The following is a 26714-nucleotide window of genomic DNA, read 5'->3' as shown; positions in this document are numbered from 1 at the left end:
TTCAACAAGCAAATTGCTGTACATTTGTTTGGCATTTCATGTTTTAGTAATGCAAACATAGGCAATACTACACATATAAGGCCTGATTCATATTCGCATACACCAGTAGCGTATCTTGCATGACGTCGCTATGCACATGCTCAGAAACAGACCTCATAGCAATGACAGCAATTTCATGCTAATCATGATCAAATGGAAATGACACTTTACCACTGTCTACGATTTAAAGGGTGGAAAGGAACAGGGAAGTGGCGAACAATGCAAGTCAATGTACAGAAAAGAAGTGCCAAGGGCATCGTGACACAGATACGGTCGGACCAAGTACTTGGGATTCTCGGAAGCACGCTTGGGTTCAGCTGTATCACGTTCTATCAACTACAGGGTAGGTGTAAGTGATGAAGGATATGGCATGGTTTTTGCAATAAAAAAAGCACACATTTGTGCCTCTAGCTAGCATAGAACTTGTGTATACAACCAAATGAGACTATAAAAATGGATTGTATGCACAGTATGAATCTTGATTTATGTATTAAATATAAAAAGTTCATTTTTACAAAACCATATTTTTATTAAACAATTATACGGTTTACAGTTCATTTTACAATATAGAGGTTTTATATTAAAAGGAAAACTTGCCTAAAAGCACACTGCCATTCTAAATTATGCTGGTAAAGTCATGAAATATTGCCGATTTGCTAGAATCGCAAGTTAATACATTTACGTCTGAATCTCTATCTCTCTCTCTATATGTGCATACATACACACTACAAAATATTACACATTGATAGCATAATTACTTTAAACAAGCAAAATATTTTCTCAGTAAAATGTATGACTTCCAACAAAAATAGCAAGTACAGTTCACAAATACGGTAAAAAACATATTTGGAGTATTTCCTGTTAGATCACCACCACAAATGAACACAATATCATATCTTAACTTCAGTTCCTCTCCAGGGCAGATTCCGAGACATCACTAAAAAAGTAAGTACAATAAACTGCACATTGTAGTCAAACAACTTAAAACATCAGACAGTGGATTCCAAATAAACAATTAAATACATGTAAAGCAGCCGTTTCAGATCAAGGCCTTGTATAACCACAGAAGCCAATTAACTATTTAGTATGTTTTTGAACTGACAAGACGGACGGACGTGTGTGTGTTTTAGGGAATTTAGATTGCAACCTCGAATGGGGCAGCAACTAATGTGAACGATTTTATATATTCTCTGTACAAAGCTGCGTAATATAACAGACACTACATAAATTAACAATAGTGGTATTTTGTGAAATTCAGTAATATACATTTGTTTCTCACTAAACAAAAAAATCATGAACTTGAAATAACACCATAAATCTGCAATGTGCTTAATGTAACATTATTTGCTAGACATTATAGCACATGTAGTAGTGTTCATGTATCTCTATAAATATTTAAGACAATGGCATTTTCCCTCCATTAGTTTCTCACTCATTTTATTGTATTGCCTCCAATTAAAGAAAACACATGTAGTGCCCTTCATTGGTGTCTCACAAAACCCATTACAAGTGCTTTAAATGTTTCAAGGGCACTCAGATAGGAGGGACATAGTTCACATAGGATTCTATAAATAATGAATGTATTACTTCTGGTAGCCATGTGTGTGTTCACAGACATTATGTTATTGCTGACAGTATTACACAGTTTTAAATAATTTTATTGTACATGATAAAGTTGTGCACAGTCATTGAATACATCAGGAGACTATTACGGAACAAGGAAATCTTATGAGGCTGGTTTCCCATCACAATTGAGAAAACATCCTCAAGGATTCAAATGATTTGTTACCATCCCTAAGTAAGCAAGACAAAAATCAGTGAGTAGCTGCAGATCAATTGCTGATAAATTTCAACCTGTGCAGTGAGCAGCTAAGAACTTCATAGAGCAGGATATCAATTTGGCTGCAGCACATAACCCGCTCATCATCACCATTTATTTATATAGCGTCACTGATTCCGCAGCGCTGTACAGAGAACTCATTCACATCAGTCCCTGCCCCCATGGTGGCTTACAGTCTAAATTCCCTAACATACACACTATATCCTTTCCGCACAATTACAGACTGGTAGACCGAACACCATGGCGCATACAGGCCCTACTGGCCCCACGTGGTGACTATGCAAAAAAAAAATTATATTGGGTTTCTATTTTTTGTTTATTATTTATATTTTGGGGAATCCATGATTGGCATATCTTAGATATTTTTTTAAATGATCAATTTAAAAATGGATATATTATGTTACGGAGATGATTTTATATATTTTTGCACATGAAATGATGTACATATAGCACATTATATTGTACGAGGCTAGGGCTGCCACACTGACTCGAATCCAGTTTTTGTATTTTTCTCCCTTACAGGTTTCAATTTTGAACCATTTAATTTACATCTATTTTGCCATTTGAGGTACAATAAGTGCTTATCTATATTTACGTAAAATGCTTTTTCCTGACGTTTCCTATATACTATTGTTTTCTCAATTTATTAGAGAGGCTAATTGCCCATATAACCCATTTACCAGATTTGAAAACCCTTGTATTGACTATTATCTATTCATATTGCATGATATAACCCCATCAGGCTATAGCTTCTATTTACTGCATTGTTCATTGAGTAGTGGTTTTGACCCCTTACTTTACACCACAATGGCAGGTTAACACAGTAGCATGAACTACTGTATTCAAACATAAGTAATAGGATACAGTTCTTGCACATGCTGTTCTGCAAAATATTTTAATTTCACCTTCTCTAATTGTTGCTTGCAATAGTTCTAAAAAAAAATAATAAAAAAAAAATAAAATAGTATTTTATAAATGTGTTCCAAACATGCCAGTACTGGTGAATGGAGATATTTACACATTTTGTATAATACTTTCCTTATAGCATACCAACAATTTTTTATGCATTTATATTTATCTACAATCACTCAAATGGTTCAAGAGATGCTCTACTTTTTTTTCAATGAAAGCTCATTGCCATGTACAATATCTTATGTCCACTTCCTATTCATGAGCAGCTACGTATTTCTTTTTCTGGGCTTTACTCTGCAGTTGCTTAGCCATGCTGACAGCTGGCCACAATCTGACCCGCAACTGCTGTGCATGCTTGCTATGGCTACCATTTGAATATACTGCTCTGGTGGCTTATTTTTTTTATTACACTTCACAGGGTATATATAGAAAGCTATGTTTCCCACTTTGTCTCAAATTTTTCTTTATTCACCACTTTTATGCACCTTTGAGCATTTTCTAGATTTCAGTATTTTTACTAACTAGGATACTGTGCACAAGGGATGTTGGCTTCAATGAGAATCTCAACATCTGTTGTGCAATGCAATATATTAAAAAAAAATATATATATATATATATATATATATATATATATATATATATATATATATATATGTACGGAATGTCTAGCAAAATAAGACTAAATCCCCTAGAACACTCCAGTCAGCCGGTAAGACTAATTAAGACAGTCCACCATTTATAAATATAGTACACAATTCTTAGTTACGCACACATTACATTTGACAGCTGACAGGGCGTTCTGGTCCTTATAACGCCTGCTTTTAGGAGGCTTCGAGTTACCTCCTAGTTAGATTGCTTTTAATTTAAGAACACAGGCTTAATTGACCACATAAGGGTATTCTCATCGTTTAGTGTTAGGACCATCCTTTTACCAGAAGCGTTGTTAAGTGGTGGGTGCACTTTTGCAATTTATTTATAAACAGATGGCAGTTTAAATCTGTTTTGGGGTTTTTTTTATGACCACAATGTGCAGGATGATTTGTGTGTGTAGATAGAGAGATTATGCACGTACATATTATATACACACACACACACATTATAAACCTATACAAAAAAAAGTTAAAGTAATTTTACAATGTACATTCAAATTAAGTAAATTCTCAACAGATTAATAACAGAAAATCTTTAAATGACGGGGTTAGAAGTTTAACCCTAAACCAAAGATAGTGTTTGATCCATTGTGAATTAGCTGGCTTGTACTAAAAAAAAACAAAAAAAACCAAAAACCGCAAAAGCTAATTAAAATTTAATTTCATTAATTCTTTTTTTTTTTTTTTTTACAGTATGCACCCAGGTTAATATATATTTTTTAATTATCTCCACAAAATCAGACTTTGTATACTAATACCTCTATCAGTGCAAGGAAACCTTCTTTGGTAGGATCAATTGTTAACGTGTTCCATGGTACCAAAGATTAGTTCATCAGTGGGGGGAGAGGAATGTATCACCTTACTTTAAATGTGCAGTCTCAAAAGAGGACTACTGATTAACATTTGAGATGATATTCAATGCTTTCACCAGCTGAGCAGTGTGTTTGCACACTTAAATAGGGAAAACAATTATTTTAAACCAAATAAACACAGAATATCCCTTGTATATGTGCAAGGTGAATATGCTAGATAGTACACATTGCTGGGAGCTTTAACAAAGCATCTCTGCCTTAGCTTGTTTAGAATTTGATGTATTCAATAGCAATATCAATATTGACCTTAAAAGTACGAATCCCTCCAAAGCTGGAATCCTAGTTTTGGATGAAGTACAAAGAGGTAAAATAAAAACAAGCCCTTACATACCCACCCTTAAAGTCCCATTACCTGTATCCACTAGTGTCCCTGATGGGTCACACACTCCCACACCATGCTCCTCTATTCTCTACCAGCACAGCCTGTTTGAAGCAAACAAAGTAGAAGTAGATACTATTCCTCTGTGAATATCAAACACTCACAAGCGAACCATCAGGGATTACCCAGTGAACACAGTATAGCAAGTAAGCGCACAGTTTATATTTTCTATTTGTACTCCATCTAAAACTATTTCACATTTTTAGTCTAGTCTTGGTTGAAGGAATCTGTGTGACCTAAATATCTACATTTTTAATAGGCTCTAATTAAACTTATTTAAAATACACTATATGGACAAAATTATTTGGCCACACCTGTTATTTATTGAATTGAGGTGTTTCAAATCAGACCCTTTGCCAGAGGTGTATAAAATCAAGCACCAAGCCATGCAGTGTCCCTTTTGCAAACATTTGTGATACAAAATGGGTCATTCTGAAGAGCTCAGCGACTTCATGCGTGGTACTGTGATAGGATGACACCTTTGCAATAAGACTGTTCCTGAAATTTCTTACCTGCTGGATATTCCACGGTCAACGGAGTGATATTATTAACCAGGGGAAACGTTTAGCAACAACAGCAACTCTGCCAAGAAGCAGAGGACCACGTAAAATTACAGAGCGGGGTCAATGACTGCTAAGGCGCATGGTGCGTAAAAGTCGCCAACGCTCTGCGATTCCATAGCTGAAGAGTTCCGAACTTCCACTGATATTAATGTAAGCACAAATACTGTGCAGCGGGAGCTTAATGGAATGGGTTTCCATGGTCGAGCAGCTGAATGCAAGCCTCACATCAACAAGACCAATGCCAAGCATCTGATGGAGTGGTGTAAAGCAGTGGAAACGTGTTCTCTGGAGTGACAAATCACACCTCTGTTAGGCAGGTAACATTCTTCCGGCATTCACCAAACCCCGATTCGCCCATCTGTCTGACTGCCAGACTGCATTCTGCCAACTATGACGTTTAGTGGAGGACAGATAATGGTATGGGGCTGTTTTTCAGGGTTTGGGCTAGGCCCATTATCTCCATTTAAGAGCAATCTTAATTCTTCAGCATACTAAGTCATTTTGGACAATGCTATGCTTTCAACTTTGTAGCTACAGTTTGGGGAGGGGGAGGCCCTTTTGTAATCCAACATGACTGAACCAGTGCACAAAGCAAGGACTACAAAAGACATGGTTTGAGGAGTTTGGTGTGGAAGAACTTGACTGGCCTGCACAGAGGCCTGACCTCAAACCCATGGAACACTTATGGGGTGAACTGGAACGGAGATTGCGAACCCTGCCTTCTCGTCCCAACATCAGTGCCTGACCCCAAATGCTCCACAGAATGAATGGGCACAAATTTCCACAAAAAAACAATCCAATACCTTGTGGAAAGCCTTCCAAGAAGAGAGGAAGCTGTTATTGCTGCAAAAGGGGGACCAACTCCATATTAAAAGTATATGCATTTGAATACAATGTCATTGTAGTCCCTGTTTGTGTAATGGTCAAGCGTCCGAATACTTTTGTCCATATCATGTATATCAGGTGTGTTTAAAACTATATAAAAAAAATAAAAAAAACACACAAACATGACTGCCAGTCAGTGTAACATTAACCACAAAATGTCAGCAGGAAAATATAGGACTTGTCTGAGTGATTATTGTAAAAATGGAGACCCTCAGAAGTATCTAAAAATCTGGAGCCTTATGGTCCAATAAGAGCTACAGCAATCCTAGTCCGCAACCACTTAAAATGACATACCTGTTATACACCAAAATGTATGAAGCAAAGGGAAGGGTGATATTGTGTGTAGTAAACAAGTTACTCTGAGGTGCATGTACTTATTCAAGTAGTGCTTCCACTAGTGGTTGTAACTTTGTCTCCACACTGCCTTAGAATTGCCAGTCTCTTAAGAAACATGACAATACAAACAAAAGCATTCTCCATGTGAAATGACTTTGATTGCAATATATTTCAAGTGCATTCAAAGCTGTTCATTATTTTGGAGCCGAGAATGTATTTACTCAATAAACATCAAATTGGCCCTTACAGAAATATATTATAAACCGATAGATTAAAGGCTCTTCTGATATTGAATTTTTCTGACAAATAAGGAAAATTAAATCCTTGAAATTCACCTTGTATTACAAAACATTTTTAAAGTTTAGTTCTCTATTATGAACACTGAAACATTTGCACATCATAAAAAAAATAAATAAAAAAAAAGTTCTATACTTCTGCAATTAAAGAGAAGAAATCAACCATTAATACACGCCTGTATTTCTCAGCATGACTGGCAGGAAATGGCAGCACATTACTGACAGGAAAGGTGCAAGTTAACTAGATGTGAAACTTCTACTGTACATAGTTTATATTGCAAGCATTATAATATCAATTAACAATATGCAGATTCTGAACACATGCACTGTATAAATATTCTTTAACTTTTTCTTTCCTTTTTTATAAATAGCTGCTTCCAGAAACTATGTATAACCATACAAAATGCCTCACATCTAGTGCAATTTCCTCCATCGGGCTTCCTATAGTTTATGCACTGATGTTTTTACCCAGTACCTCTGGAAACATCATCTCACTCTGGATATTCAGAAGCTTAAACAGGAAGACATCAACACATATCTATCTGATTAATCTTGCCATCTCAAACATGGCTGTGTCGACAGGCATGCCCTTTCATATTGCATATTACAGACAAGCACAGTACTGGCCTCTCAACTCTGCAAAATGTGCAATTGTATTCCAAGCATGTAACATTCTCACACATAGTAGCATGTGTGTGAGCATCACCATTTTTTGTTGGATCGCCATCAGCCGCTATGCTACACTTGTAAGACATAACGACAGGGCACAAAATGTAACTAAAACCACGTATGAAAAAATAATTTTTGGACAAATACTAAAAACTTTCCGGAACCCTAAATTTGCCAGCTATCTGTGTGTTGGTGTGTGGTTCAGTTTCTTATGCCCAAGTATAATATTATTCCTTGTAAACCAGGATTTTGCACCAGACAAAAGTTGCTTTGATAAAGAAGCAGAAATTGGTCAACTTCCGTTTAAAATATCCTCAGTTATAGAGTCAACATGCTTTTTCTTATTCTTCTTAACTGTATTCTTGTTCTACTATTTCTTTATAAAGCATATAAAAATTCTTCAAGCCAACAGCTGTATAGGAGAAAAGCATTTAGTCTACAACAGAGTGAAAAATAATATTATTGTTATATTGACTTTATTGTTTGTCTGCTTTGCTCCATTCCACATTTCAAAGTTCCTACTTGTGAAATTTGATTATTCGCAACAGCAATGTCAACAGATGAGTTTGCTGGTGGAAATCAAAAATTTTTGCCTGTGTCTTGCAGAATTCAGAAGTTGTACTGATCCCATTGTTTATTTTTGCTTAGATGATTCTTTTAAAAATAATGTACTGCTTATTTTTAAAAAACACTCAACAGATCAAGAGGGCGATTTGCCAAGAGCAAACAAATGTTCTACTACTCAAACACCGACTGTAGCTGGAAGAATCATGCAAACCACTACTAGATGAGTGCAGAAACAAAAAACTTTATGAGTAATACAAATGAGCAATTTGGAACATTGAGATATTTGCAAACATGTAATGTAAATTTAAGTTAGAAAAATAACCTTGGCACAAATCAGTTATGCAAAGAATTCGTACTGTTTGAATATCTTACAGACAACAGTTCATTGGTCTCATCAGACCACTCTAGGAGAATATCAGCATAGTCTCTGAAGCCTATGCATTTCAAATGATGGGCGCTCAGAATGTGTCGGGAAAAACTGTATTTTTTATGTCTATTTTGTGATTATATATATTTTACTGAAGCTTTTTTTATCTTTAGTAATAATTCATACGTAATTATGTTAACGGTGCAATAAATTATCGAGCTTGCTGTGCAATGGGATTCCTGAACTAATTAGTTAAGTAAAACAATTCTTGATATTTGTATTTTCATCTGTAATAAGTGTCGGTAAGTGTAATTTATTTGCATAATCGATTTGCGCCAAGGTTATTTTCCTTACACAGACCTTATAGATGTGGAATTGGAAAGTTCCACAAACCTTTTCGTTTTAAATAAGTCATATGTATAAATAAGCTCATTGTATTCCTGAGTGTAAAAATATAGCTGCCCAGTATTCATTGTCCGCTCCTTTCAGCAGCGTTAAGTCCAAAAAACGAACCTTCATGTTGTATATAACATATGCTATGTGGTGATAAAAAGGTAACTGGTAAAAATTAATTTGCTAAATCCAATGTATAGGCTGCAAATGTAATGTATCCAAAATATTTAAACTTTTGGTATCATTTTATTCTCAGACCAATAATAAACATGTACCAAGACCAATTTGCTTAATTGACCACATTTGTGAAACATTTTAGGCTTCCTTTATCATGCAAATGCAAATAAGGAAATTTTAAAAACAATTAACGCCTAACTTAGAGAGATGGACACAAGTCCATTTGTGCCAAATAAATATTGGACGTGCGCAAGTGTAATAATTGTGCCCGTTTCTTGAGCTGATCTTATAAGAGACAAGTTGTATTGGAGAGGCAGGTCACAGACATTCAATATGTAAGGTCAGTAAAGTAGGAAGCAGAGACGCAAGTTAATCATCTCCTAAGAGGTGTCTTTAAGATATGCCTGTTAGGGGTAAAACATTTTAAAGTTCCACAGTGAGTTTCAGTGGTGAAAATGTTGACTGATGCATCTTTGTGCCTCATGTATCTATATGCTAGATATAAAATACAATAGAATGCAAAAGAAGCATCTTTATATTTAATTCTAAATCAAGTCATAAAAACCATGTTAAGCATATTCTTGTTTTTTTTCATTCAACTCAGTGTTAACATACTGAGCAAGTGGAGAGCTGCAAAATCGTAGTTATAGGTTTTATTAAATTATACTGTACAAAACATATTTCATCCAGAGTTCAATAAATAGTGAGGAAATTCTACAATAGTATGTCAATGGATGCATCAGACACCATATTTTAACTTTTAAAATACTGAAGACTTTACAATGGATTTTATTTTTCCATAAAATGTAAAGTATTGTTTCCCAAAATAAATGCTTACTACTGCAAATCACATTTTGTTAACACTTATCCAATAAAAATTATTTTAACGTTGAAAAACGTAATCAAAAATATGGGCAATGTAATTTGTCACAATGCACCATTGACCTTAACGATTCCAACTTCAAAACTATTTGTAGCCCATTGTGCTAGTCACAATTAAGCAAATACTACAGATTGTTTCATGCCATGTCTCTCTGTGCAACCTATGAGCAAACTCATGGGATTGTATCAAGCCACTTTTTTGCCCTGCTCTGTCAGATTTTTTGTCATTCCTTTCTGGATCTGGTCACGCCCCTCGTGACATCACATCCTATCCCAATGATGTCACACTATCTGCCATTAGGTCAGGTCTCCAAGATGAGAGGATTATTGTACTACAATGGGGCCTACAGCAGAGCTCTGGAAGAATAAAATGTATTAATGGGGAAAGGTGTGTGCGCAATTAACCACACATCTCCCAAATTGTGAATCTGCAAACTGTTTAAATTAACGCCATCGTAGATATATTACAAGGAAAATTTTACACATTCATTCCTTACTGTTTACATTAAGCAAAACATGGAAAAGAGGGAAGGGGTGGGTTATATACACCACACTGCAAAATCTCCAGTCTGTCGCACTCAGAATTCCGACAGTGGAAATGTCGGCACTTAACTATCAATGTTGATAGTGTGATTGGTGACATCTACAATGTTGTCAATCACAACGCAGACATGTAAATGTCACCAATCACTCTACCAACACTGTCAACATAATGAAAGTGTTGGCATTTAACCTGCCGACATTTCCACTGTTTGCATTTTTTACCTTACAGTAAATATAAAAAAAAAAATATGTAAGCAAATGTGTTCATCCCAAATATTTTGAGAGCCCCATGAACATTGAAATATAAGTCCAGGTAAAGGTCAAGAGCCAAGCCAGTGACTAACATTAATGTCTAGTGCAAAAAGAAAAAAAAAAGTCTAGAACAGTGATGGGTTATCTGATACACTAACGGTCAAAAGAGCTGCACAGTACTCATAATGTCAGCAAGACATTAAAACAATATATTTAATCACATAAAGACTTCTATATCTAATAACATATCAGCAGGCATTTTAAATGATTTTTACAAGCAATAAAAAAAAAAAAAAAAAAAACAACTAACAAAAGCAGAAAGAAGCATGGGGTGAAAGGTGGAGGCTCAGTGATGGGCTTGTTGCCCACCACCAATATAGAAATATAAACTGTCAGTGTCTTACATGTGGCTTCTGCACACACAATTTTATCAAAGCAACGCTGCTTCAATAGGAGTGGCTGAATATAAAGAGAATTACGCTTACCTTTACATCTCTGTGAATTATATTGTTATCATGACAGTAGCGCAGTGCCTCCAGAATCTGTCGCATGTAATGACTGTAAAGAGAGAAAAAACAAACATGTCACACAACTAAATATCATCTACACGCATGTTCGTGAGAAAGATCTGCTATAAAAACTATTTGCAACCTGGGAGAATTTAAATGGTGTTCTTATGAATGACCAATTACTTTTTTTTAGATTTTTAGGCAAGGTGGATAAATTAATGTATAAGACAAAAGATGTGTTCGTGTATTGCAATGGAAGGAAAAAAGGAAGCAAAAGGAGAAAAAGAAAACAAAAACACGATTCCATTAATGAAAATGTATTCAATATAGTCAGTATACATTAATTACAATATAAATTTTAAATGAAACAATTATATTTTGTTTTAAAAGGATTGGTAAGAGAAGTTCTCTGCAATAGGAGTTTCAAATATAGCAACATGCTCAGAGATCTATATAGTAAAGTAATTGTAAGCCAGTGGGCCATTTTAAAAAAACTAAAATTGTTAACCTCAGGGTTAACATACAGCAGTAATATCATGAAACAGGCCTAGATATCTGCAAGATTGGTTTTAAAAACAGCATTTTTTTTTATTCTGCAACTCACCTCTAAAATGCAATTGCAGGGACTAGAATGTGGAGCTTTGTAACAGCACAGCATGAAGCCTAATTTTTCTTGTGCATCTTCAGTGTGTCCAAACAGTGCAAAAGGCCCTCCACAGAACGAGCAATGTGTCTCAGTGGATGTTCCGGAAACACATCACGCTGAATTGAACCTCCTCTTTTAGGTCAACTACATCATAACTAGAGATGTTCACCGAATCCAGTGTTCTGGTTTTGGATCTGGATTAACTTCGTGTTTTGGCAAAACTGCCCTTGCGTGTTTTGGTTTTTGAACCCAATTTTTTCCTAAAATCCCTATTTTTTTCTCATTATTATTAATAACTTCAACAACATTAATTTCAAGTCATTTGCAGTCAATTTTGACCACCTCAGGTCACAATATTTTCACACACTTTCAAACAAAGACGGCAGCGACCAGGCTGAATGCTAAGTGACAGAGCAATGACACAAACACGGCAGTTCATAGCACATCTAGGAAACATTGCACACAGCAGTGGCAGAAAAGAAAAGTGCAAGATGGAATTGTCCTTGGATCATGAAATCAGTTATGGTGCATTTGATCGCTTCACCCATTCCTTGGATAACTGTGGTGATTATACAGAGAATACATGGCGACGAGTGCCGACACCCCCTGGGATGCGTGATTTTATCAGACCCAGACCAAGCCAGGGTACCAGACAACGCACTAAAAAGAGCCATTGTAATTCACAGCAAAAAGCAAGTTCATCACTGAGCTTCAAATCAGCCCTAATTCCCCAAAAATTATAATATATAGTTAGGTATCTTTGACGTAAAGTGCAGATTACAAACAATTTGCTGCTGTTTCATCAGTATTGCACAAAGTGGAAGGTAATACATATACACACGTCTATTTAGACATCCATGCTTACATTACTTCTGTACGCAACGCTGTTCTTTAATAAAACTGTTGTCTTTATACCGTTCAAAAATATTAGAAATAATCCTCCACCATTCGTTGGATAGTAGGATCAGGTGGAGTTACAGAAGAGGTGTCACTAATTCTGGTCAATTATTTTACAGTAGACAAGACCAGATGTCAAGTGTTGTGCAGAGTCATCTGCATCATCCCTAGGTCTCTTGGAAAAGCCAAGTTTTTTCCTAGCAGCAGTTGACTGAGAAACTGAAGGAGGAGACGCCGTCCTGTCACGTAACACTTGAGCAGAAGCATATACAGGGAGGAATTCCACCTTGTCACCACCTCTTGCTTCAGTTGGGGGACAGGGCAAATTAAATTGCTCTTGTAGCTGCTGCAATCTCCTACATGCTTTTGCCGAATTCCGGAAAAGACCAGGTATTTTACGGGCCACAGACAGCATCTCCTGCACGTCCCTGTCATTTTTTAAAAAACTCTACACCACCAAGTTTATTGTGTGAGCAAAACACTGAATGTGATGAAATTCACACAACTGTAATGCTCGCACAATATTGGTGGCGTTATCAGAAATGACATCCTGAGGAGAGTCAAAGCGGGATAAGCCATGTTGCACTGACATCCCTTAGTTTTTGTAACAGATTGTCAGCTGTAGGTCTTAGTGAAGCCGGTGGGTGATACACAGAGTAGCCTACCTTTGGAAAATGCTGCTGCTGTTCCTGCTGGTGAAGACGAATCACCAACCCAGGGGCTGTCACATTCTTATAATCTTTAGTTTGCCCAGTTCCGCTTGTCCACATATCTGTGGTTAAGTGTACAGTGAGTAGAATGGCATTTTGTAGCAGAATAATTACTACATTTTTACTAACCTTCTGGTAGAGGTGAGGAACAGCTTTCTAGTAAAACGGTTTCATGATGGAATTTGGCAATGGGGACACAAGACCTCAAGTAACTGTATAAAACCAGTTGCATTAATAGTGGATATTGGACGCAGATCTAATACCAGCATAGTCGCCATGGTGTCTGTGATCCGCTTTGCAACTGGGTGAAAGCTTTCATACTTGTTTCCTCTTGCTAAGGACTGTTTAACAGTCAATTGTAAACTACTAGTAGTCTTCTTGGTCTGCTTCTGGGATGAAGATTCACCCCATGCAGCAGGACTAACACAAGAATACTTCTGGAGGAATCCAGAATAGTGGAGAGTCATCTAGCCTTAGCAACTTGGATGCAGGACTAACTCCGATCGCTACTAAGGCTATTGATGTGGACTGTGTTGTGGGTGTACATTGCAGGTATCAGGATCTAGCCGAGAGAGGGGACTTAGCTGATGATGGAGTTACTTTTTTAGCATAAGTTTCCAATTTTCACAACAGCTTGCCATGAGCTCCTAGATCAGTGTTGGCTAACCTGTGACACTCCAGGTGTTGTGAAACTACAAGTCCCAGCATACCCTTCCAGAAATAAGCTACTATATATTGGCAAAGCATGCTGGGACTTGTAGTTTCACAACACCTGGAGTGTCACAGGTTAGCCAACACTGTCCTAGATGGTTAAGGTCCCTACCTCTACTGACTGTGGCTTTACAAACGCTACAAATGGCTAGACAACTGTTGTCAGGATTTGGGTAAAAATAATTCCACACATAAGAGGTGGATTTTTTGGTCTTATGCCCAGGCATGAAATTGCCTTTTTTTTTTTTTTTTTTTTTTTTATCATGTGCAAAAACTGCTTCCACTGGTGCATCCTCTTTAGCGCCCTTGTCAGCTACACAAATATCCCCCTCATCCTGTTGCAATTCCAAAGTGACATCCTCAATTTGTGTATCACCGGCTACACTTGGGCTGTTCATGCACACATTTGCAGAAATGTTGAAAGTGGCCTTCTTTATGGAGTACACTATCAGAAAGGTCAGAATTATACATAGCTCTCGTGGATTGACTCTGCTCAGGGATTTGTGTAATTTCTGAATCTGAACATACATTTTCCTCTAATGCCTTACTGTAAAAGTAATTGAACACCACTTTTGGCGTTCGAATGACAAGGTCTTGCTTGGTCATGACGGACCTTACAAGAAGATGCCTCAGTGACAGTTGCAGAACTAGAAAGGCGAAGGAGTCATTCTTTCCTTGCCACTGCGTGGGTAGAATGGCATGTTGGCAATTTTATTTTTTTCTGCAGATAACTGCCTGGATTACAGGACTTTTTTTTTTCTTGACCCAGGTAAAAGGCGTTTTTTTTTTTACAATTTTGTCTCCCTGCTCTTTAGCATAGGCTTAAGCAGATGGCGTAGATTGACTGACTGGTGCCAGCAGCTGCTTGGTGCTCCTGGTCTTCTGTGTACTGCTGTGAATCCATTTTGATAACACAGTACAATGTGACTGCAGATGAAGAACAAAACACTGCCAGCCATATTATGTCTATTTCAGCGATGACAATTAGCAATGGAGCTCTCCTGAATGTCACTGGAGACATGAACATTGCTACCCCTCTTTCTTTTCTACGTATGATGCTGCTTAACTGCACTAGAGACTGCCAAGAACCGTGCTACCTCTTCTGTGTCCCTCTCTGTGATATGGCGCTGGATCGCTGTGGAGGACGGTACTTATAGAATCCAAAACTTGTGAGATCTGACGACGTAACAATGATGTTTTGCCTCGTTTTCAATTCCGAGGGCGCGCAAAAGTATCAGCTCAGTACTCAGATCTGCTAAGATCGAGTGTGTTCGATTCTCAGGGAACCGAGTTTGAGCATCTCTAATCGTAACTGTGCCAATGTAATCTAAAGGATGTAAATATTACAGTGTTCTCCCCAGCATTTATTTGCCGGGTGCTCCACCTGCCTGTTTTTACTTGCTACCTGGCTCTTGGAACCCAACAGAGACCTATTATCATAGAATAAACCATTGTTCTCCTATTAGCACAGGCTCTATGTGAGCACTGAGCCAGCAGTAAGTGTTAGACCACTGACCACCAGTCCTGTCATGTGTGCAATAATGAAAAATGTTGGTGGTTATTGCCCAAAGTATTACAACTGTCCCCACGCGGCTGCTTCTAGATGCCATCCAGGTAGAAGAATTTTCTGTGGAGAACTCTCTATTCTAAATGCAATTTTACCTTCTAGAAGTGTCAAAGGGATACACAAGAACCAAGGGCTAGAAAAAAAAAAAAAAGCTAGTCAATCCACTCGTGGCCCTAAAAACAAGTATGCAGTAATGGATCCATAATTCTCTCAAACAGCACACCTTCAGCATTTTATGAATAAGCACCTTGAATATAACACTAAAATATCCTATGCCTGCACACAAACGATGAAGAGGAGTTGGACGACAATCGCCTGCATAAACCTTGAAGCTTGTAATGGAGTAAAAGGGAGCAAAGAACATGCAGAAAGAGGAAAAAAACGGAAAATAACTTTATATAATGCATAATGACAACTTTTTAAATGTTACTACATCCTACAGCTCTTTGACTTGGCTGTCAGCAGTGCTCTGGGTGCCGACAGCCACAGATCCAACAGCTTGGCTGACTGACAGACTATCCAGAGAAGGTCACAGACACTGCTGTCTTAATGGGACCTCCTTGCACTATGCAATCAGGAAAGGAGGAGGAGAGTGTGCAGTCTGCTCTTCCTCCTTCTGCACGGATTCCAACGTCTGTGTGCGAGATGTGACAGGTAAGTAAGGGACATGCGAGAGGCTGATGACCTGTATTGGGCTTGTGGGTAGATTCCATGGCATGCGGTGAGGATGATGTGTATATAAGGGGGCACGTGGTTGGGTCTGAGGGGCATGGTGGCTATTTATGACTTTTTTATCACCACTTTAACAGTTCCCACCACAGTAATTATGGGTACAGAAGCGCCGTGAGCTACTGTGGAGAGACTAAGTACCTTTTGAACCCTCCTCCACTGGACATAGCAGCAAGGTAAGAGCGGAGTTGATTAATATTCTGAACATTTTGGCAATGTTAGATACAGATCACTGTAAGGCCTTATACCCAACGGTGTCCGATTGTCGTTTAGTAAACAACTGGATGTTATACATGATTCACTGTTGTTTTTAGAGTTTTCACTTGTATTCGGGAGGTCACTCCACTGACCTCAATGCAGTTGACTTGGATTGAAAACACATTAAAAAGGGCAAGAAAACCATAACAAGTGAGCGCATCACATCCAAAACACAGATTATAGAGAATGTACTATACCTCAAGAAAGTATAAATATGTGCTCAGTCCTGCATCATTATTAATAAAACATATGGCTGTTATAGGTTGATTCTAGTGTCTGTGTATTTTGTCTCACTTAAAACAGTTATGTCTAACCAATTAATTTCCACCAAAAGCGATTTCATGCTTCAGTGAGGCAATGATGAATTTCAGGTTCCAGCCCAGCAGATTATATTCTCTTTGCGGCGCTTATTTATATAATTGCAATGTACTGATTTTACTACATCGTGTGGCACTTTGTATAGGAAATGCATTAATTTCTGAGGTATTGATTTCTGATGCAATAAGCATTTCTTGAGGAAGTCTGTTATGTAGATTCGAGGGGAAGTCCTCATTAAGGCTAGTTAAGTCAATTCATGCAAGTAACCAACATGTCCTTTTGAGTCTAAATACACCAAAGGAGGCCATTACTGTTGTTCCTGAGTGGCCTTTTGTACAGTGTGTTAGAACCGGTCTGAACATTGTAAACAGCACATGATGTAGTATATCACAGATGAGTTAAAATTTTGTTAAAGTATAAACTGCATTTAAAATCTAAGTTTAAGAAAAATCTCACATCCTGATGTTAATCTCTAAATTAAATATTTCAGGCTTCCTGGAACCATCTAAGATCAGGGGAAGCGTTACCCCCTGCTGATGTGTGTGTGCCAAAAATTGCATAAAAAGACACACGTTGTGCACCGAAATGTATCATTCCATCTGTACCTTTCTGGATGTCGCTAGTAACTTCAACGAGTGACTAACTGTCCTTATTAGGACACTTGAGCTAATAAAACATCACTTTGCTTCAATAACTTGCTTTGACTACTACTTACCCTGCTGTAAATTTCTGTGACCTACAGATTAGACCCAAATCTAATCCATTATCCGGTTGTTCCGAGGTGGACCCAGCATTCCAGTACAAACTTTTTGCCCGCTACCTGCAGCTCTGGCTAGTGCGATAGGCCAGGAGGAACCATCCACAGCAACAGCGATCTGAAGGCAAGAGGTCAGATATACCAGTCCAGGTGTACCAGCAAGGGAATATCCTAGCAGCGAGAGTTACCCAGAAAGAAGCAGTTCTAGGTACCGATGTAGGAGCCTAGTGGTGGCAGCAGGCTCCTCCTATTGTAACAGGAAGGGCGTATTTGGGATAAGAAAGGGGACGGTGGCAAATTTAGCCCAGCCGGTCCCCAGCGACAGCAGACAATGTGGCATAGGCAGTCCATCTTGGCACACTTAACCATGAGCAACACTTATATTTTCTATAATAACCTACTTTTTACAAATATTTAAAGCAAGAATAAAATCAGTCTTTATACAAATGTGTAAAAGGTCTTAATTTGTTCTCTGATGGCAGCTCAGCATATGACTGTGCTCATATTAGAGTAAACACTTTCATGTGGATGATTACAAACTAAAAATTTTCTAAGATTATGGGGCAGAATTATAATAAAGTAGACATTTACAATAAACACCAGCTTGTTTTGGTGGTTTCCCTTCACTACTACATTTGGAGCACACCATCTAGTCATCAATGGACTAAATAATTGCTGATGCCAGTTTGGGAAATTGAAAGTCACCACCACGTACCGCAATAATATTAAGGTTAACGATACTTATAAACTTTATCAAGAATAGTTAAATATGAGTCTTAGACTGCTCTTTGTTTTCTTTTCCAAGGGGAAATCTACTCTATATAAATATATAATTCAACAATCCAAAAGATATCTAAACTTACAGCTCTAGACTCTAAGGTTTCCTTTCCATATATTGCCTTGGCCTGCACATGTATGTGACACCTAATGTAAACTATTTTTCTGTAATGCTATATAATACAGATAAAGCATCATTTATTGAAACATATTGTGTAAATAGGCAAATCATCAAGTAAACACACGATGCAAGCAGCAATAGAAGTTAGCACTTGTCATTTTCAGGGTAGTATATTACAGAACCCATGTAGTTATTGTATAAGCGCTGCACAATTTGGCTTTAGTTGCTCTGAAATAAATAGTGGATACTCCATAACACTACCTGTTAAAGCATAGTGGTGGAGTGGGTCAGGTCAATGCTGAACACAATTAAATCTTAATGTTGAATACAGAACATTTTACTTTTCAGAATGAGTGCCATTTAACATATTACCACCAGGTGGATGGGTTGGACATATCTATCTGTCCAGACAGTATGGTAGCCATCCAAAATAACACATTTTCGGGGGTTATTGTTCTGGACATCCACTAATTGCAAAACAATTATGAGAAGAATCACTAGTCTGTTCTTTCCTGTACTAACAGATATAAAGGGGGCTGGGAAATAAGGATAAATAAAGGGGAGAACCATTTAAAATATATATTTTTATTAATATGCAAGAAACAGAAAAAAAAAAATTCTATATGTACTTGGTATAAAAGGTAATATTAAATTACAGTCTGTTTCACAGATTAACAGCATTGTGAAATGTGGTCTAATCACAAGTGGTAAAAGAAAAAAAATTGCCTCTGGTAATCAATGAAACTGATCATCTGCAAAACTGGACTACACGGCCCCACCATACCTTCCAAAATAGGTAAAAAAAAAAACTGAGAAAACAAATGTGAATTTGCTAATGAACATTTAGAACAACCAAGAAACAAGCACTATACCTTTTTAAGTTTAAGATAGAAACTTTTATATTGCAATATGCTAACAAAATAAGTGTCATATTGAAAAGCCAAGAAAAATTTTCAATAATACGAGTTACATACCTGGCAACGGCTTCACTGTAAACAAAGCCAGCATCAGCTCTTTTCACAATTTCAAAGCATAAATCCGCTCCATCCATACTGTAGGAAGAGAATAAAAAGTCAGTAAGAAGTTGAAGACCACGTATAGAAAACATGCCTGCACTGAAATTGCCATATAATGTTGCAAGCTGCAGAGATGGAACCGTTTGAGAAATAAAAAAAAGTGCTAGCACATGATTTAAATGGCTTTGTAAAAGTAGCAAACGCTATGACACTACACAGGATCTTCTAAGTGTTATTCTTTTTTCTGTTTTAACAGCAACTAAGTTCAGCAAAATATCCCTATAGGAATTCTCCAAAATCAAATACACTTAGCATGGAAATCATAAGAAAGAGCAGGCAACTTCAGGAAGCAAGAGCAAACTAAATATACTCAAGGCATCAAATCTTGCATAGCACGTTAGCAAACAAATTAGCTCACTAAGTAACTAACCACTTTGAAGTCTAGGTCACCTTTAAAACATTTTAACCTGCTGGTGACATACTTGCCAACCTTTTCATCTTTGCCTCAGGGATTTCCCAGGAGTCGAGGAGGCGGCTGTATGGGTGGAGGGGCAGGGCTTGACAAATTGCGTCAAAAATGCTAAAGACACGAGATTCCACTAGAATTGCGTCATTGCGACTCTAATTCTGTCTACTTCACTAAGTGGAAGGATGCCTTACTCTCCCAGGAGTCCGGGAGACCTACCCAGTATTCGGGAGTCTCCCAAACATTCCGGGAGAGTTGGCAAGTATGGTTGATGACCTAAAGAAAAAATAAAATATATATTGTACATGTAAAAATAAATGTGCTACATTATGCAAGAAGTACATCTTCATTCAATTAGCTATGCAAAGTGGCTTCACTATTAAATGCAACAGTTGCTTTAAAACTATGTGGAAGTGAAATAATTGGATGAAGTCGAATAAATTCATTTTGGATTTCAGCGAGATTGCGATCAGTACACCACGTGTAAAGACGCAATCGCACAAGTTAATAACACACACGCTTACATCTGAAAAAAGTACACATTTTCTATAAAGTTCCAATTCACACTCGATTAATAAATGAAAGGTTATTTATACACAGATAATATAATAAAAAAGGTATTGATGGTTTAGGTCCTAAGAAAAGTTTATCTTTGTGTATATTGTGACATCAGTGTTTTTTTTATAAACTCAACATAAAAGCAGCCTCCGATTTAGGAACATCCTCACTCTTTGCCAACAGACCTCTGGATTGACAGACTGTTTCTGAATCCAGGGGCTGTGCAGCGTATGTATTGGTACTTTGTATTATCATTGTGTTCTGCTTAATTTTTGCTATTAAATTAAATTTGCTATTAAATCTCTTATGCTTTGAAACCACATTAATCGCATCGGACAATAATTATTGATACCAACAATACGAACATTACAACTTGGGGGCTTGTGGAGCAATGGCGCATTACTCAAGGATTCACACAACCTACGGATTTCGGTTTACAGAGAAAGGGTGGAGACGCGTCATACCGGAAAGAACGCAAATCGTTCTGTACCTTTAATCATCCAGCGCTGCCAAACCGAATATCTGCTTTGCGTAATCTAAGGGGTGCTGGCAAGGACTTGGGGATAAGAAAGAAAAATAGTTTCTTTTTCATGTCATTTTGCGATTTAAACATGGTCTGTTTGCATAATGTACGCATATATTTCCCTGTATTGCCACGTTTAAACTGTTGTATTGATCGATATTGCCGTTTTATTTGATAGTGGAAGGCATTGTTAAAACCTCTAAAATATTATTACCAGCACTTGGGAAAGTATTTTTCTATACAGAAAACAAAGCTGTATGTGAAATTGTGAATTATGTGATTGTGAATGTATAATTGTTGAGGATAAAGGTTACAGAAAGGTAGTATACAAGGAATATAGTGAATATAGGTAGTTCCAATTGTAATCGTAGAGCATACAGATAATTAGTACCTGTAAGCAGTGCCATCGGACCATAGGATTGTGCAAATTCTGGACGGTGGGAGGAAATTAGCTGGAAAGGCTGGTATTGCATAGATCAATATTTAATGCTAGCAGTACTCAGCAGGAACTCAACTGGAAAGTCGGGGTATATTTCTGTTCTCTCAGTTGAAAGGGACTGTGTTAGGGGCCCAATATGGGTACGCTGGCAATTATGTGTAGTGTTCAGTGGTACACAGTGGAGAAGACGTGAGTGGACGCAGCGTACAGAACTCGCCCACGGGCACCACAAGTCTCTAGCGGTAGTTTAGCACTGCGAAGCGTTGAGGATTTCATTTCCACATGGGTGCTAAACAAATGTCTGAGCTTACCGATAAAGTACGGGTTAAGCAAGGGCTGATAACTTGGCAAAGTATATTATAAGTGTGAAATATGGTCTGTACACAATGGCATACTGTGATAAATGGATCCAGATGAACGATTAATGTGTGAAGCCCTTTACCAAAGTTGGTAGTTTCGATCCAGAGGTATTAAGTACTGTTAGAGAAAAAACTTGTTTGATAAAATCACTAAAACTGAGAATCAAAACACGACTGTTTAAAACGGACATCAGGAAGGGAGCATGGTAGCACAATAGCACGTGCGTAGTGGACGGAAGCGTTGCGAAATAAAGAAGCAAGAGCAAGCGTGTCCCTGTCGCCATATACGAACGGGGTGAAAAGTACAACAGATATAAAAAAAAAATTATAAAAATAACATAGGTAATTTATATCCCATACTGAGAGTGGTATGCAATGTAACGTTTCTGAAGGACACCCCACTGTTGTTTCAGCTATTGACCATGCAATTAACATACAAGAAGTGTCACGCAGGCAAGGAAAGAGCGGTCCCACCAGCAGGGGCAGTAGCTGAAACTGGTGAGATTGGGGTAGAATTCAATAGGAGAGGAGATATCCATTGTACTGAAACAGTGCTTCCAGCAATTAGTCCTGAATGTAGTGCTTTAGTAGGCTTACATCGTGCCCATACAATTGCAGTCCCCAATAGAAAAGCGGACAAACATGGTGTAGTTCTCCCGTAAAACATGCAACAATGCATTGTCTATGGACTAGGTCAGAGCTGCATTCAATTATATCCGATTTCCCAGACCAAGGAAAGATTTGGATAAATGTCAGAAATTTGTTACAGATTTGGGCAATACTCATGAGACAACTAATAAGGAATGGCGACTGGTGTTGAAGGCGGTCATCCTACAAATGCTGATGTACAAAAGTTTATTAAGGATTGTATGTTGGAAGACGACAAGTCCTTAACTGATGAAGATAATCAAACTAATGTAAAACGTATAACCCTCCAAATGGGGGTATACTTCCCAATAGTAGTGAACTGGAGCAAAATTTTCGATCGTCGCCTCTCTTCCCCTCTGATTACCTCCTCTCACGCACGTATCCAAGACTTTTCCCGTGCCGCTCCCCTCCATTGGAACAAGCTCCCCCGCTCCATCAGAACTTCCCCTAATCTGTCCTCTTTCAAACGAACATTAAAAACCCACCTTTTCCTTAAAGCCTTCCAGTCTCATGCCTAAACTCCCGCCGGTCGGCTACCTCTCTTTCTCATCCCTTCTTCCCTTCTCCCCCTTCCTCCCGTCTCTCTGTCTCATCCATGTGTCTGTCTGTCTTCCCCTCCCTTTAGATTGTTCGCTCCTTTGAGCAGGGCTCTCCTACCTTCTGTTTCCATCACTTTTAACTGCGCTCTCCAGCTACTCAGCTCACCTCCTCTCAGTCCCTCTGTCTCCTCTCCGCTCCCCTCAGTGACTCTTAACCTGTCATCCGTGCCCACCCTCTTGGGCCATAGTTACCTGCCTATACTCACTTTTCCCCTCCCTCCCTCTCTTTCATGCTGTGCCTGAGCCCAAAGAGTTATAGTGCTTACGGTTACTTGTACTGTGCTGTTTCACCTTGTACTGTGCCATTGTTTGTCCTTGTACGGCGCTACGGATACTTTGTGGCGCCTTATAAATAAAAATTAATAATAACAATAATAATAAAATGACCCTACAGGAAAAGGCAGTCTGGAAGGTGAAGGGATATGGCCAAGAGTCCTCTGGACTTTTGAGATGGAGAAGGTCGGCCCATGGCTCCCAGAGCATATTTCCCAGGCCTAGCTAAGGCAGCACATGGTCTGACTTATCTGGATAAAGAAGGTATGTGTAAGCTGGTTAGAGCATACTGGTGTGCACCAGGCTTTTTTCCTCAAGCTACTAAGAAGGCAATGTCCTGTCTTGTTTGAGGAAAAGTGTTGGAAAGACAATACCAATAGAACCATCCCATATCCCTCCTACAGACAGACCTTTCTAGGCAATACAAATTAGAGTTGAGCGCACTCGGATTTATGAAATCCGAGCCCACCCGAACGTTGCCGATCCGAGACAGATCCGGGTATTGGCGCCAAATTCAAATCTGAAACTGAGGCTCTGACTCATAATCCCGTTGTCGGATCTCGCGATACGCGGATCCTATAAATTCCCCGCTAGTCGCCGCCATCTTCACTCGGGCATTGATCAGGGTAGAGGGAGGGTGTGTTAGGTGGTCCTCTGTCCTGCTATATCTCGTGCTGTTCAGTTAAGTGCTGTGCTGTGCTCAGTCCAGTGGTGCTGTGTCCTGTGTCCTGTGCTTCTAAGGGCATAGTTATTTCCCTAATATTCCAAAGTGTTTAAAAAAAATAAAAAAAACTAATTACATTTTTTTTTAATTACAACAAAATTTGCACAACCAATCCAGCAGTATATAAGCCCATTGGTACTGCAATATTACCAAGTTCACACATTCAGCAGTAAAAGTCCAGTGGTACTGCTATTACAAAGTTCACTGATTCAGCAGTGTATAAGTTCAGTGGTACGGCTATTACAAAGTTCACTGATTCAGCAGTGTATAAGTCCAGTGGTACTGCTATTACAAAGTTTACTGATTCAGCAGTGTATAAGTCCAGTGGTACTGCTATTACAAAGTTCACTGATTCAGCAGTGTATAAGTCCAGTGGTACTGCTATTACAAAGTTCACTGATTCAGCAGTATAAGTCCAGTGCTACTCTCCTGTGCCGCATATAATTTTTAAAGGCTTTGCCGAGTGTGTGTGGCTTAGGGGTACGCTCTCTTGTGCTACATATAATGGAAAACCAAAATTTGGAGGATAAAGTAGGGAAAGATCAAGACCCACTTCCTCCTAATGCTGAAGCTGCTGCCACTAGTCATGACACAGACGATGAAATGCCATCAACGTCGTCTGGCAAGCCTGATGCCCAATCTCCTAGTACAGGGCATGTAAAATCCAAAAAGCCCAAGTTCTCAAAAAATAGCAAAAAGAGAAACTTAAAATCATCTGAGGAGAAACGTAAAGTTGGCAATATGCCATTTACGACACGTAGTGGCAAGGAACGGCTTAGGCCCTGGCCCGTGTTCATGACTAGTGGTCCAGCTTCACCCAAGGATCTAAGCCCTCCTCCCCCCCCCCTACAAAAAATTTGAGAGTTATGCTGTCAGCAACAACAACAAAACAGCAAAGAACACTGCCTTCTAAACAGATGACATCACAAATCCCCAAGGCGAGTCAAAGGGTGTTGTTGGTTGTGAACCCTGACCTTCCCAGTTTTTAGTGCAGCGGGGAACCTGGTCAGTGAGCGGCGAAGGAGGTTGCTTCCTCACAACGTTGAAAAAATGATGTTTATAAAAATGAATAATCAATTCCTCAATGAAGTACAGCACTGCCCTCCAGACAGTACACAGGGACTGTGGTTGTGGAGTCCAGCGGGGACGAATTGATAATGTGTGAGGAGGAGGAAGTACACACTGTAGGGGGAGAGGAATCAGAGGTTGAGGATGAGGACGACATCTTTCCTCAGTAGAGCCTGTTTAGTTTGTACAGGGAGAGATGAATTGTTTTATTGGTGTGGGGGCCCAAAAAAACCAATCATTTCAGCCACAGTTGTTTGGTAGGCCCTGTCGCTGAAATGATTGGTTTGTTAAAGTGTGCATGTCCTATTTCAACAACATAAGGGTGGGTGGGAGGGCCCAAGGACAATTCCATCTTGCAACTTTTTTTTTGGCATTATGTGACCATTCAACAGTCGTTTGCCATGTTCAAAAAGTAAAAAAAAATGCCAACAAATTCAATAAATTAAATCAAAAGTTAAATGCCCTGTCATTATTTGAAACAAGAGGTTTTGACGTGCTAGAATTAGTGTAGTGTTAAGAGGTTATAAACACTACACTTGGAAATTGGAGGAGGTATTGTGGCCCCGGTATCAAATTGGGTACCGGGGCCACCCCACTACGCAGTCCAGATACTTGTTTGGTGGAATTCAGACCAGTTGAGGGTGTATTTAATTATTGTGGGGACCACTCTATACCACACTACCACTCTATTTAATACTTTAATTCTATTACTAATTCCCATAAAGAGGAACTGCCGCTTCTATTTAATACTTTAATTCTATTAGTAGTTACCATAAAGAGGAACAAAATAAACCAATTTTACCAAAAGTATAATATGACTTACAAACACTACACTTGAAAGATGGTGCCTTTAAATGAAAAAGTCAGTCTTCATTGCACGACTATGTGCAACAGGGACAGTTTTTTGGTTTACAAAGTCAACCAATAACACTTCGACCCTGTCTGTCTTTAACATACTTGATGGGATCTCAATGACGAATGGTCTGTACCATGTTTGGAGGAGGTATTGTGGCCCCGGGACCAAATTGGGTACCGGGGCCACTCCACTATGCAGTCCAGATAGAGGTGTATCAGATATTAAACAACGTTGACTGTTGCTGCAAAAATTTTAAATAATATTGTGGGGAACACTACACTACGCAGTCCATAAACTTTTTGGGTGGAATTCAGACCTGTGTAGGGTTTTTTTAATAATATTGTGGTGACCCACTCCTCTACGCAGTCCAGGTACATTATTGGTGCGAATCATACAAGTTGATGGTTTTCTTATTATATATATTGTTGTGACCCACTCCTCTACGCAGTCCAGGTACATTATTGGTGCGAATCATACAAGTTCAGGGTTTTTAATTTATATTGTGGTGACCCACTCCTCTACGCATTCCAGGTACATTATTCGGTGCGATTCATACCAGTTGA

The 26714-nt window shown here is 38.5% G+C and overlaps 2 protein-coding genes and 1 long non-coding RNA gene across 12 annotated transcripts in view; 2 read left to right on the top strand and 1 right to left on the bottom strand.

The window, feature by feature from the left end:
* The window catches only part of CASK (calcium/calmodulin dependent serine protein kinase), a 247868-nt gene that overhangs the window by 166854 nt on the left and 54300 nt on the right, over positions 1 to 26714 (bottom strand). For all 10 annotated transcript variants that reach the window (XM_075196392.1, XM_075196395.1, XM_075196398.1 and 7 more), the window contains exons 4-5: positions 19597 to 19674; positions 11108 to 11180 (exon numbers count right to left, since the gene is read on the bottom strand). In XM_075196392.1, coding sequence (XP_075052493.1) covers positions 11108 to 11180; positions 19597 to 19674 — 151 coding nt within the window. The remainder of the gene's footprint in view (positions 1 to 11107; positions 11181 to 19596; positions 19675 to 26714) is intronic.
* Positions 966 to 8502, top strand: GPR82 (G protein-coupled receptor 82). Its single transcript, XM_075198177.1, has 2 exons — positions 966 to 984; positions 7144 to 8502. The coding sequence occupies exon 2, from the start codon at positions 7159 to 7161 to the stop codon at positions 8230 to 8232; it is 1074 nt and encodes a 357-aa protein (XP_075054278.1). The 5' UTR covers positions 966 to 984; positions 7144 to 7158; the 3' UTR covers positions 8233 to 8502.
* LOC142140424 (uncharacterized) lies at positions 16210 to 18171 on the top strand. Its single transcript, XR_012688468.1, has 2 exons — positions 16210 to 16567; positions 17458 to 18171. It is a non-coding gene; the product is annotated as an uncharacterized LOC142140424 (long non-coding RNA).

This window comes from Mixophyes fleayi, chromosome 2, assembly GCF_038048845.1.
Source record: "Mixophyes fleayi isolate aMixFle1 chromosome 2, aMixFle1.hap1, whole genome shotgun sequence".
NCBI classification, from domain to species: domain Eukaryota; kingdom Metazoa; phylum Chordata; class Amphibia; order Anura; family Limnodynastidae; genus Mixophyes; species Mixophyes fleayi.
This window is presented reverse-complemented; position numbering and strand designations above follow the sequence as displayed.

What these genes read in the sequence shown, in the direction of transcription:
- GPR82 (XM_075198177.1), top strand. Translation starts at nt 7,159, where the DNA reads ATGTATAACCATACAAAATGCCTCACATCTAGTGCAATTTCCTCCATC.